We start from the raw sequence: 12,967 nt of genomic DNA, 5'->3' as shown, positions 1-12,967 counted from the left end.
TAAAGATTATTTATTAAGAAGTGAGGGGAATTCTTTCGGGCCACCCATCAAAGCTCTTGGTTTGGTCGACTAGCTCTTGCCTTGGTCGGGGCCAAATTCTGATTGGCCAGCTCCTGATTGGATATTGATATTAAAGAATACAATTTAAACACTAAAAGGTTTTAAGTATACTTCTGTTTGGTCATTAATCACCCATTAATAAAGCGCAGGGTTTCATCATACAAAAATACAGTAGCGCAGTGCGCGCCTGCGCGGCTCCCGGCCTTCCAGAACATGCCGCGGAAGAAAAGGTACACCCCCCCGCCTGGCCGCCTCTCGCCCGCCCCGGCCGGCCACGCCGCTGCCGCGTCCGCGTGGCCCGCCCCCGCCGCGCGGCACCAACCCCGTTTCCCCGCGTTAAATCGAAGCGTTTAGTTATCTACTTGTCTTAATAAATCGCACCTGCTGCGCAACCACCCCTCCTCTAATTCCCCCGGAAAATATCTGATTAGCCCCCCTCCGGGAAAAGATCTCCCTCCCTCCCTCCCTCCACCGCTCCCCGGCGAGGAAGTAGACCGACGGATAGCCCACAGAACGCACGCTCTCCCCCCTCCCTTTCTCTCTCCACCTCCCTCCGCCCACTCCCACCCCCTACCTATTCGCCGCCCCTCTCTCTCCTCCCACGACCCTCCCCCGCCGCCCGCGCCTAGGCCTAGGGTTCCGCCGCCCCGCCACCTCCCCTCCCTCCCGGCCGCCGCGGGCGGCGGATCGCCGGATCCGCCCCGATCCGGACTGGATGGTCCGCCCCGGCCGCGCCGCTCCGATCTGATCCGGCCGGCGGCGTTCCCGCGGGGGTTCGGGACTTTCTGGGCGGCGAGGGGGTCGCGCTGGGCTGCGTTCCGGATTCGCGCGCCAGGCGGTTTCCTCCGCGCAATCCTACTCGGAGTCGCCGCCGCCCCCGCGCTCGCGCCCGGGTGTCTATAAGGAAGGGGTCGGGCGCTCCAGGTTGAGCCCCCCGGGAAGAGATCGCGCCGTGCCTCATCTCTCCGCGGAGAAGTCTGCGATTTTGTGGCGGCGCGCCCGTGTGTTCGCGGCGGGTTTCCCGGCGCCCGATCCGCGCCGGTTACTTTCCTGGCCTCCGTTGGGGGTGTGGGGGGATTGCTCTGTTGCCGCGTCGCCTGAGGAGGGTTTTGAGCGCTCCTGCGTTTTTAGTCCCATGGCGGACGGCGCTGATGCCCCGAAGCAGTTCGGGATAACCAAGCCGTTATCGCTGCTTGGGCCGGTGGAGGCGGATCTCCAGAGGACGGCGGAGTTGGAGAAGGTTCGTAATTGCTTCAGTTTCGTGTCAGTAATGTGGTCTGGATTCTTTGCGTTGACGGTTTCACATTCTCTCGCTTCTGATTAAGGTTTATGTAACTAAATACGTTATTTTCCCCGCCCAATCTGATTGCAGTTCTTGGTTGAGGCTGGCCTATATGAGAGCGCCGAGGAGTCTGCTAAGCGGGAGGAGGTGCTGGGGAAGCTTGGCCAGGTGATTTCTCTGGTACAACACTAGTTGCTTGCGGTCTTTGTATCAGGAAAAAAAGGAACACGTTTTGATAGAAATCCCTGAATGCTATGTTTTTTTCATTGCAAAATCCTAAAATCCTAAAATATACAGTTTTCACTTGCTACTACGTGTCACAATCTTTGTTGGTAGCTTATTCATTCCTAAGCACACTCTTTCGGCGTTTGCAGATTGTAAAAGACTGGGTGAAGCAATTAACTAGTCAGAGAGGATATACCGATCAAATGGTTGAAGAGGCGAATGCTGTACTTTTCAACTTTGGGTCCTATCGTCTAGGGGTAATTCCTCTACCACTTCACTTTTACTAGTTTCACCATTTTTGCTCATCAGGAAATGAAAATAGAAAATTTTTACTTTAGTGCACACCTCCATAGTTCTGAACTGCTTCTCTATAAATAACTGTTGCCTCCCATCTTTGTTTATTCAATAGTGAAATCTTACAGTTGGACCTTATATAGTCTTTTACGGTGATGGTTATGGTTTTGATGCTCCTTTTATGCTGTTGTATATGCCCTATTAAAACAGGGCAATGGAACACTCTTTCACATCTTATTTGGCTGCCCTAATATATTGCCTTACGCTGTTCGAATCCTCTAAGGTTCCACTTAACAAGGATTGAAGAAAGGGATAAGTGCAGTACCAATCGTAACATGAGTGTAGAAATAAATGAATACTTATATTTATCATATGTGGATTTAGAATTGAGTTTTACAACCTGCATTTTCATTATCCTATTGGTGATCAGTAGCGTTACACAAGATGCACTATGCTTTGGTGGGACTTGAGAAAATGAAATGAGCAGCAACAATTGTCTTGAAGTATGTATGGTGTAGAGAAATGTAGGAAAGATACTCTTGGTCTTGCATACCATTGTTACTTGTTCCTCATTGATCACAATGGAAGTCTAAATTCATGCTCACTTGGTGGAGCCCGCTGGGCTTGCTTTTTGCCACCTAAATTACCATATTTCATATTACTTCGTTTTGCGCATTGCTCTCAAGTGGCTTCTAGGTCCAAGATGTATCTTTTGGGGGGGGGGGCATCTATACATCGCATCTGCGATTTGATGCGATTACATCGCATTTGCGCTTCGCCCTTTGCCCCCCGCCCCGCCTCCGGCGCCGCTCGCGGCGCCTCCGCCGCCGCCCTCCACCACCGCCACGCTAATTGAGCTCGCTGTCGCGCCATCCAGCCGCCGCCGCGCCGCCTTCTTCTCGCCCCCGCTGCCGGCACCGCCCACCGGGGGTCCGGCCCCGCCCGGCCGGCGGCGCTCCCGCGCCGCCGCGCCCTCCGCCGGCCGAACCGCCTCCGCCGCCGGGCCGCCGCCGCCGCTAAGCCCTCCTCTATGGCCGGCGGCCATGCAGCCGCCCCACCCCGCAGCAACCCAGGATCATAAGGCCGCCGCCGCCCTCCACCACCCCGGCCGCCGGCGACCTCGCCGGCGGCCGCTCCGCCCACCAACCACCGCTCCCCGGCCACCCCCTCCCCTCTTCCCTCCCCTAGCTTGATGGCGGCCGCGCACCCCCCCTCTAGCTCGGGGAAGAAGAACAGGAGCTTCTTCCCCTTCTGCGACGGCGCGGCGATTTCTCGCTCGCGCGATAAATAGATTTCGCCGGGGAGGCGGGGCGGCTGGGGAGCAGAGGGTGAAGCGCAGATGCCATGTAATCTCATCAAATCGTAGATGCGATGTATAGATGCCCTCGATAAAATTAATTGGCCGCCTTCGCTTTCTTTCACTGGGCCGATGCGTGCGCGTCGCGCAGCGCGTATGCCCGCCCGCGCTTGTGCCCACCAGCCTGGCGCGCGGCTTCCTTTTCTTTCTGCGATACAATCCGTTCAAATCGCATAATGGCATAATGCGATAAATAGAACCCCCCTCTTTTGGAGGCAGGCAAGCCACTGGGATGCATAACATAACGAGTTGCAACAGGTGGTTTTACTGCCAGTAACTGCTACTAGCGGCTTGTAGATACCATACCAGCCAGTAGGTGATTTAAAGTAGTTCTGATGTAACCTTGATGGTAACATTTTTTAACGATAACACAGATTATATTTTTGGGGTTAATGCAAAAAAGACAACATCAAAACTAAATGAACCTGAAACAAAGGAGCAACCAACTGGTAACCTCCTGGTTACTAGTGAGCAACCTAGCTCTGGTTAAAATTGTTTGTCTTTCTGTAATTGTATTTAGGATTTTTGTGATGGATCAAAATGCTGTTTCTGTAGAAAAATATTTTTTTCTTGAACAGGCAGGAGAGCTGCGTATCAATATATTAGAAAATATTTTTTTATAGACGATGTGGACCAGAGCATCTTTTTATACTTTAGTTTTTTTCCCATATAGTAATTTGTTTCTGCACTATTTTGTGTTTCTTTGTAGGTTCATGGACCTGGGGCTGATATTGATACTCTTTGTGTAGGACCTTCATATGTGAATCGTGAGGTGATATTTTCTTTCTGTTACTCATGTTTATGTTTTATATATTCGGCACAGATCATACATAGCCTTGGTGATGTCTAACGTAGGATTTCTCTGCAGGAAGATTTTTTTATCGTGCTGCATGAGATTTTAGCACAAACAGAGGATGTGACCGAGCTACAACCTGTGCCTGATGCACATGTCCCTGTTATGAAATTTAAGTTCCATGGAATATCAATTGACCTTCTTTATGCCAGTGTCTCCCTCTTAGTGGTACCAGCTGTAAGTTTCTTACTAGATATTTTCCATGTTGATCACTATCTGTGTGTTCAACTTAGTATTGTCTTATTTCATCATGTACCATAAAGGTATTTTCATTCAAGCTATTCGTTTAGCAAAAACACAGAATACTAGATATTCATTAGGATATTTGATGTGTTCATTGTGTTTATAAAATGGTTTAGAATGTCAGAGGTTCTATCTTGTGAGACCTGCGCCTTGCAATACAAAATCAGTCTTCTTTGCTTCATTTTGGAGTTTTTATTCGTAAATATTTCTCGCCTATGAAGTCTAAAAAGATTCAAAATGATTAATTTACAGGAATCAGTGCATTTTTTTAGGGTAAATCAGTGCAGAACTTCCTCTGCTGTTGATTGCACCAAATCCTTAGTTTATTTTGCTTCGTGTCCTTGAATTACGAGCAATGATTTACTGGATGTTCCTTCTGCCTTGGGCTATGCCATTTTATTCCAAGAGATAAATTTTTGGCTAACTACTGCAGGACTTGGATATCTCTCAAGGATCAGTACTTTATGATGTTGATGAAGCAACTGTCCGTAGTCTTAATGGCTGCAGAGTAGCAGACCAAATTCTTAGACTTGTTCCAAATATTGAGGTTGACTCGAGGAATCAACCATGCTCGTTTTGTCTTCTGAACTGTTTCTTTGATCTGTTTACAATTTGAGAATGTTCTGATTTAATGCATCTTTTCTTGCAGAATTTCTGCACAACATTAAGATGTTTAAAGTATTGGGCAAAAAGAAGAGGTGTTTACTCAAATGTAAGTCTTCCATCATACAAAACTCAAGGGCAACTTTCTCTTCAACTTGATATGATATTCAATCATTTGTTTTGCCAGGTTACTGGTTTTCTTGGTGGTGTCAACTGGGCTTTACTGGTTGCACGTGTCTGCCAGCTCTATCCTAATGCTGTGCCAAGTATGTTGGTCTCACGATTCTTTAGGGTTTTTACCCAGTGGCGGTGGCCAAATCCGGTTATGCTTTGTTCCATTGAAGAGGATGAACTTGGTTTCCCTGTTTGGGACCCACGCAAAAATCCTCGGGATAAATGTCATCATATGCCCATTATAACCCCTGCATACCCGTGCATGAACTCGAGCTATAATGTTTCGACAAGCACACTGAGGGTCATGATGGAGCAATTTCAGTTTGGTAATAAAATTTGCCAGGTAATCTTCTTTATCACCGTTGAAGTTACTATCTTGATAAATATTTACCCTGACCGTGTTTTGTATTCACTCTGGTACAGGAAATTGAAATGAATAAGGCCAGCTGGTCTGCTCTTTTTGAGCCTTTTCAATTTTTCGAAGCATACAAGAATTATCTACAGGTTGACATCATCGCGGAGGATGATGAAGACCTTAGACTTTGGAAGGGATGGGTGGAATCTCGACTGCGGCAACTAACTTTAAAGGTAGCGATGCATTCATGTTTTTTTATCTATTTAATAATTAAAGCGAATCAACTTGCTAGCTTTGGAGCTGTTTGTATTATGTGATCAGAAGCGGTGGTGGGAAAGATGTTGGGTTGGGCTGTCTCTGTTGCATAGTTTTGTTTGTTCGAGTCTGTTTCTGTTTTGATTGCCTGCTGTCACCTCTAGCAAGATAGTTTTATTCAAGGCCACACCTATGTTTGTATCAATCAATCGTTTATTGTCTCCTTCATGATTTTGCCTAATATGAATGTTGATGCTCTTAATCATAAGATAATATGTTGTCGGCTGTGAACAGATTGAACGTGATACATATGGAATGCTGCAGTGTCATCCTTACCCACATGAGTATGCAGATCCCTCTAGACAATGTGCTCATTGTGCTTTCTTCATGGGCTTATCAAGGAAAGAAGGTGTGAAAATACAGGAAGGTCAACAGTTTGATATTCGTGGAACTGTCGATGAGTTTAGGCATGAAATAAACTTGTATATGTTCTGGAAGCCTGGGATGGAGTTAGCTGTTTCTCATGTTCGGAGGAAGCAGATCCCAGCTTATGTATTTCCAGAGGGTTATAAGAGACCACGCCCTTCGAGACATGTCAACCATCAGCAGCAGTCAAACAAAAACGACCCTGAAGATGGTTCAGCGACCAGATCTCCGGACAGTCAGCTGAAGAGAAAGCATGATTCTGCTGGAACTGATGATGCTGAACCTGGCAGGTCTGCCAAGAGGTCATCTGTCAGCCCAGCTCATCCAAAAAATTCATCACCTCAATCTGGGAATGTTGGCGATGAAACTGCATGTAACAACCAAATAAAAAGGGCTTCTAGTGATGCGAGTGGTGGTAGCCAGGCTTCACCACAGGTATCTGAGAGAAGCCCCGATCCTGTTGCGTCTGTGCCCAGGTGTGCGGCAATTGGAGCACTGTGTTCTGATGATGCAACTAGTAAGCATGGTATTCCTCTTGTTGAGGACTGCACCACCCCAAATGTAGCTGTATGCACAACTTTAAAGCGGGTAGCTGAGAAAGTTGTATCAGAACTAGTTGGAAGTGAAAGGTTGGGAAGCACCAATAGTGCTGAGTTCCTGGAGAGTATGGAAAAAGATGTCCTCGCTGAAAATGTGCATTTTGGTGGGAATGGAGTTGCACAGGGTGGCCTTCCTGAAGAGTTAGAGGTGATGCTTCTTGTGCACCTGCTCCTTTTTCTTTTGTCAGTCTAGATTTGATCTGAAGATTCTTAATTATTTTTATGTATAAAGCCAAACTATAGGATTGAAGTGGTTTCTTAAGCTGATGCAGGTATGAACTTGGATGCGTCGTGGAAGTCATTACTGAGGCATGGTCTTGAACTCAACTCGTGTATTCAGTATCTACATTGCTCTGTTTTCTTTATACTCGGCTGTTTGGTATTTGTTTGTTACTTTATGGCAGGGTTTGTGTGGCATCAACTGCATGAGATTGGAAAAAAGATGGTGATGGACAATTTCTGCCACCCTGCTGGAGTGGAATGGTAAGTTGCTGAACTCACAAGTTTCCTTCTGGACACAGATCTGCAAGCATGGGGGTTTCGTGGAGATGTGGATGTTCATGTCAAGCAACGACATGGCAAAAGAAGAACAAAAATCTCTTCGTTGATGGGCACAAGTTGCTTGCTTGCTTGTATGGTAGATCTGCATGGACGATCAGTCTTCAGTTTTTACTTGTTGAGCAGCTGGCTCTTGTGTATGAACTGAGCTGTAGCAAGCTTCTCTGAGTTGACTCGTTTGATTCTCGGAGATACCTTGCCCCACCATGCTTTAGGTCTAGAATAGAACTAGATGGGATGCTGTGTTCCTTAAGGCCCTTTGTACCTTTCCTCCCCCTTGTAATATAGGATTTTGACTGATTCTTATGTGTTGATGTATGATTTGTGCTTGTTGCGTGTCGTTTCTAAGGTCACATTATGATGATGGCCTCATTCCTTACTTCTGGGCCTTGCAAGGGATTTGACTGCAGTCTCTGCAGCCCGCTATAGAAGAGGCTATTTTGCTTCTGCTTGATGTGATGGGCTAGTCACATGTGGGCCTGTTTGGCTGTTTGGCTGTTGGTTGGGACTGGGGTGTCGCCCATATAGTTATAGATACCACTTGGTTTTTCGCTAATAATGTTTTCGAGTCATCTTGTGTTTCTCGTGTTTACCCCCCGAAGAGATTATTGGCGTCCTTGAACTTATGCTCATCCGGAGAGTACCTTCAGGTATGCCTGTTATTTATTCCCATGATCCATTGTGGTATGCAAGGTCAAGCACAAAAGTATCAAGTCTAAATGACAGTCACAAAGTAACCAATCTTAACTTTGGAACAGTGTCCCGAGAGCGGATTCTCCATGCTGTGCAAGGAGCAATAGAAACTGTGAGTAGTATTCCAACCGAGTTATATTTGCTTTCTTGTTAGCACTAGCACTATCACGACCATAAAGACAAAAGAATGGACGGCAGCTAGATAAAAAGGCTTTCAAAACTCCAAATAAAATGATTCAAGAAGCACTGATGTCACTCCCTTTTTGAGTCGAGGAAGATTAGTTGCGATGATGGAGCTCTCTAGAAGCATTGTTGTGGTGCTGATCGGCGGGATAAGGAGGAACCACGAGCTGTGATCTGCTTCCTTCTCACCGACGCGCAACTGCGTTGGGGCGACCTACTTCTGCTGCGTTGCACGTCGAGGGGTAATGATCCATGATCATATGCTTATACGAGATTCTTAGTGAACACGATAGAATTATGAATTCGTGCTAGCATAGTGATCCCGTTTCCTTTCATCGAGAATTTAGATGGCCACTAGATTTACGCTTGTCAGCTAGCTCAATTGCGCCAAGGAGGCAAGGACCAGCGCTGAGTACATGGTGCTAGCACACCGGCGACCAGCGTGTGGACTCCGGCACCGTTGCATTGATGTGGTGCTGATCGGCGGTGCGAGGAGAAACCACAGGCGGGACAAGGAGGAACCACGAGCTGTGATCTGCATCCTCTTCACTGATGCGCAACTAAGTTGGGGCAATCTACTTCTGCTGCGCTGCACGTTGAGGGGTAATGATCCACGATCATCTGCTTATACGAGATTCTTAGTGAACGTGGTAGAATTATGAATTCGTGCTAGCGTAGTGATCCCGTTTCCTTTCATCGAGAATCTAGATGGCCACTAGATTTACGCCTGTCAGCTAGCTCAATTGCGCCAAGGAGGCAAGGACCAGCGCCGAGTACACGGTGCTAGCACACCGGCGACCAGCGTACGTGTGGACTCCGAGGAGGCACCGTTGCATTGATGTGGCTCCTTCATCAGCTTCAGGTTGCTGCATTGACGAAAAGATTTCACATGGAAGCTCCCTGTGCCGATTAGATCGGCAGGCCAGGGTGCATCATCTTGAGCATGCAAGGGCCAATACAAATTTCAGCAAACCATGCGTGCACTACTTTTAGAAATTGCCACTTTTGCACAGATCTGGCTGGAGAGCGGCCGGCTGACCCGTCACTTTAGTGTTGGTGTGATATGTTGGATGTTGATTTGAGAAAGATTAGAACCCTAATGAGTTTCTGACGTGACGGTCCATTAGTGGGGTCTATATAATGAGGGGCGGGGCTGTGGGCGGATGATGCTCTCGCACCATAAACCCTAGCCGCCCCCTTCTCCACCTTGCCAAAAAGCACTAGCCGAGTACGTGGTGCTAGCACACCGGCGACCGGCGTTCCCGCGCCCATATATGTGGACTCCGAGGAGGCACCGCTGCATTGCTGTGGTGCTGATCGGCGCGACAAGGAGGAGGAACCACGAGCTGTGATCTGCTTCCTCTTTACCGACGCGCAACTACCTATGTTGGGGCGACCTACTTCTGCTGCGCTGCACGTCGAGGGATAATGATCCATGATCATTTGCTTATAGGAGACCCTTAGTGAACGGGGTAGAATTATGAATTCGTGCTAGCATAGCGTTCCCGTTTCCTTTCATCTAGAATCTAGATGGCCACTAGATTTACGCTTGTCAGCTAGCTCAATTGCGCCAAGGAGGCAAGGACCAGCCCTAATCCTTGGCTTTCGGGGATCGGGAGGGGGCACACGCGCTGCCCATGTCTCGAGGCGCCCAAGCAACAGCGCCTGCTCAAATTACCCGCTCGCTCGCTTGGCCCAATGGCGATCCCACAGCGCAGGGCTCGGTCCCTTAAACAAACCTGTCACGCCTAATACTCTTTTCTTTTTTGAGGCCATGTCCTGTCCGACCTGGGAACGAACAGCCGCGTTACCTCCTAGATTCCGTCTCCTAATTTAGTAGGATACGCACGCAGGATCGATGGCACCAAGTCCCATCATGTGTTATCATGCATGCTGCCGATACAGTTTATTTCCCACTATGGCCTGGTCACTCTGCACTATCTCTCCAACCCCTGGATTTTGTTAAGGGATGTTCAAGGGCACGAGGAGCTGCTACGATGAGTGTTGTGCGAGCTGTGAACGCCGCATCGGCAAAGCGTTTCTGCATATAGAATATGTGCTTTGCTGCTGGGTTTAAGCAAGCAACGCGCTGCGGACGTTGACGTGAGGATGTGAGATGCTTTGGCCTTATCTGAAACGTAACTGTCGACGCAGGATCGAACGGAATCCAATGCGATCGGGGATGCACGTCAGCAGGAGCAGATAGATATGATATAGCCAGTACCAGGGGCGGATGATAGATAGGGGGGGGGGGGGGGGGGGGGGTGGAGATGGGATGAACCTCCCCCTACCTCCCAAGATTCATGGATACGGGATACCCCTTAAGCTCCACTTTATTTTTTGGGATGAAACAATGAATAGGAAGAGGGGAGGAAGAAGAAGAGAAGGGAGGGAAGAAAAAGAGAGTGGACATTAGCCCCCTCTATATGTTCGGGATATATTCGCCACTGGCCAGAAGAATCAGTACTAAAATGCTTTACCAATATCACCAGAACTCTTATCAGCAGCCATGCATCTTGTATTTCATCGAACTTTCTCAGCATTATGAAAAAGAAGAAAAGATGACTACGAGCTGAGCAGAGCTAGCTCGAACAACATGTTTCGTTGTCAAAAATGCAGATGATATACAAGGATAGATAGACGAGAGCAGTAGCAGATGACCAAATCAATCCACTGACGAAGCATCTTACTTTGAAGTTGCCGCGACTCTTCAGAAAAGTAGGAGTACTGCTCGGGTCCGGCATCCACGCTTTGGTGCGAGATGACACGAGCACAGTGACCTGTCGGAGAAACGGAAGAAGAAGTGAATGAATGCGTGGACGACAGCATCCGATCCGGTCGACAGGCCGCCGCAAGTCAGGCGGCGCGGATTAATCTTCTTCTTCGGTCTCCATATTTGGTCACGGCCGGCCTGCCGTCTCGTGGGCTGAAAAGGACAGCACGGATGTATACATACCAGTATCTGATGGTGTATATGGAATTATGGATGTTAACATCAGAGCGACAGAGCATAGGAGTACTCTCCGATACTTGTTTCCAAACCGTCATCAGGTGGTCACTGACATGACCAAGAAAAAAAATCCTATCCTGACTACCTCACCCCGCATCATCCATTGATTCACAGTGTCTATTTCATACAGGAAACTAAAGCATAGTTGAAATTTTAGGAAGAAGCAGCACACAATTTCTCTGAATTTTTGCTACAAATTTAAAGTTAAGCTACCGAAAAAAGATAAGGGAAAAGCTAGACATCGATTGGTTAGAAAGGAGGTGCGTATATTGGGATTAAAACTTGATTGAATCGGTAGTTAACAATTCTGATTTTTAATGGCCGATATATGCAACGAGTTTACATCCATGCATACTGCAATTCTCATATATATCTCAAAGAAGGCTTTCATCCCAGCAGCGACGACATCACTGTTGCCACATCTTGGTCTCTAGCTCACGGCTGACGTACGCGTGGCTGTGAGAACGCACATATGCAGCCGGAATTTCTCTACTTTCTTCGAATCTTTTTGTTGCTACACTTGGCCGGCCGACTGCCAAGGACTTCTTCAGAACCAAGAAAATTTCGGCGAAGAGTCCAAGAGCAAGTCGAAAACCATCAACTGATGAATAAGTGTATCATATATAATAACTTGGATGTTTGAAACCCCACCATGACCAGCCATGACACAGTGTGGCCTTTGTCCCCGCGCATAATAAAGTAGCAAGTATCAGTGCTTTCGATCCACTGCCACACCTGATCAGCAATCGTTCTTTCTTCCGGCGACCAAGAAAGATGGCATGTACTCTCTGAAAAGCTAGTTCGGCACACTCCATGATTTGCAGTGCTGGGATTAGACCGTGTCGTAATTTTACCAATTATTATTTAGGAATCTGTCGTAGATATACACTCCATTCAGTGGCATTCTAGAATGTTTGTAACCAAATAATGCTATATAATCGTCTAGGAGGTACCACAAAATCATATATAGGGATCAGCAGTATCCAAATTTACTATCTCCTACTTAGGGATGAAAATAGAAAATGAAAATGAAAATCCCATTCATCGAGACTTGTTTTTGCGTAAAACCGAAATAAAAATGGTAACTGTAAATATAAAATAATAAAGACAAATGGAAGTGGAGCTCTGTTCAGCTCGCTTGTCAGCCAGCCATAGCCAGCAGTGTTTTTCTCACACCAAATCAGCATCAGTATTTTTCTCTAACAACAAATCAGCATCAGCTACCAACCACAACCAGCCGAACAGAGCGTTGTAAGTTTTCCCGTATTTCGTAAATAACTACTGATGGAAATTCCTCTTTGTCGTATATGCAACCCAACCTAGCTACAACACTACGGGACACAGGCTATTTGCCGTGTGCCAAGCAAAGCCCGGTTTGCACACGGCAAAGGCTTTGCCATGTGTAGCACACGACAAAAGTCCCACGGCAACCAAGCGTCGGCAAAGACCTTCTTTGACGTGGATTTTTTGTCGGGCATACGGCAAAGCCTTTGCCGTGTGCATAACTCGAGACTCGGCAAAAAAAGGCGACGACGACAGCTGACGGCGGCAGGGCCACTTTGCTGTGTGCCAGCGCCACGACACACGGCAAACAAGGGAGGTTTGCCGTGTGCCAAATACCATAGCAGACGGCAAAGAATGGAACCTTTGCCGTGTGCCATGGATTTAGCACACGACAAAGATGTTTTCCAGGCAGGCCCGTGGCCATTCTTTGCCATGTGCTTTGGTCTTTGCACACGGCAAAGAATGATTTTTTTCTATTTTTTTGTTTTATCGCATATATGGAACCCAAATGAT

At 47.5% G+C, this 12,967-nt stretch overlaps 1 protein-coding gene across 7 annotated transcripts; it reads left to right on the top strand.

Annotated features, from left to right (window-relative positions):
* Positions 1–470: 470 nt before the first annotated feature.
* On the top strand, positions 471–7,618 carry LOC120670370 (nuclear poly(A) polymerase 4-like). Of its 7 annotated transcripts, none has more exons than XM_039950453.1 (12): positions 471–1,300; positions 1,433–1,510; positions 1,717–1,824; positions 3,928–3,990; positions 4,087–4,248; positions 4,748–4,861; positions 4,964–5,026; positions 5,105–5,434; positions 5,515–5,679; positions 5,996–6,874; positions 6,999–7,035; positions 7,131–7,614. In XM_039950453.1, exons 1-11 carry the CDS (start codon positions 1,196–1,198, stop codon positions 7,002–7,004), a joined length of 2,073 nt encoding a protein of 690 aa, XP_039806387.1. In that variant the 5' UTR covers positions 471–1,195; the 3' UTR covers positions 7,005–7,035; positions 7,131–7,614. The 7 variants fall into 7 exon arrangements, with proteins under 7 accessions (XP_039806387.1, XP_039806384.1, XP_039806388.1 ...); XM_039950450.1 differs by having other exon boundaries at positions 534–1,300; positions 1,433–1,522; XM_039950454.1 differs by having other exon boundaries at positions 535–1,300; positions 7,248–7,598.
* Positions 7,619–12,967: the final 5,349 nt, after the last annotated feature.

The sequence above is a fragment of the Panicum virgatum genome, chromosome 4N (assembly GCF_016808335.1).
Source record: "Panicum virgatum strain AP13 chromosome 4N, P.virgatum_v5, whole genome shotgun sequence".
In the NCBI taxonomy this organism is placed as follows: Eukaryota; Viridiplantae; Streptophyta; class Magnoliopsida; order Poales; family Poaceae; genus Panicum; species Panicum virgatum.
Note: the sequence above shows the minus strand (reverse complement) of the source record. Positions and strands in the feature narration are given on the sequence as shown.

Bases quoted from the DNA above. Each gene is read 5' to 3' on its own strand.
- LOC120670370 (XM_039950448.1), top strand. From the start codon at position 1,196: ATGGCGGACGGCGCTGATGCCCCGAAGCAGTTCGGGATAACCAAGCCG. The intron at 3,991-4,086 runs GTGATATTTTCT...ATTTCTCTGCAG, and splicing joins CTTCATATGTGAATCGTGAG to GAAGATTTTTTTATCGTGCT. The intron at 4,862-4,963 runs GTTGACTCGAGG...CTTTTCTTGCAG, and splicing joins GACTTGTTCCAAATATTGAG to AATTTCTGCACAACATTAAG.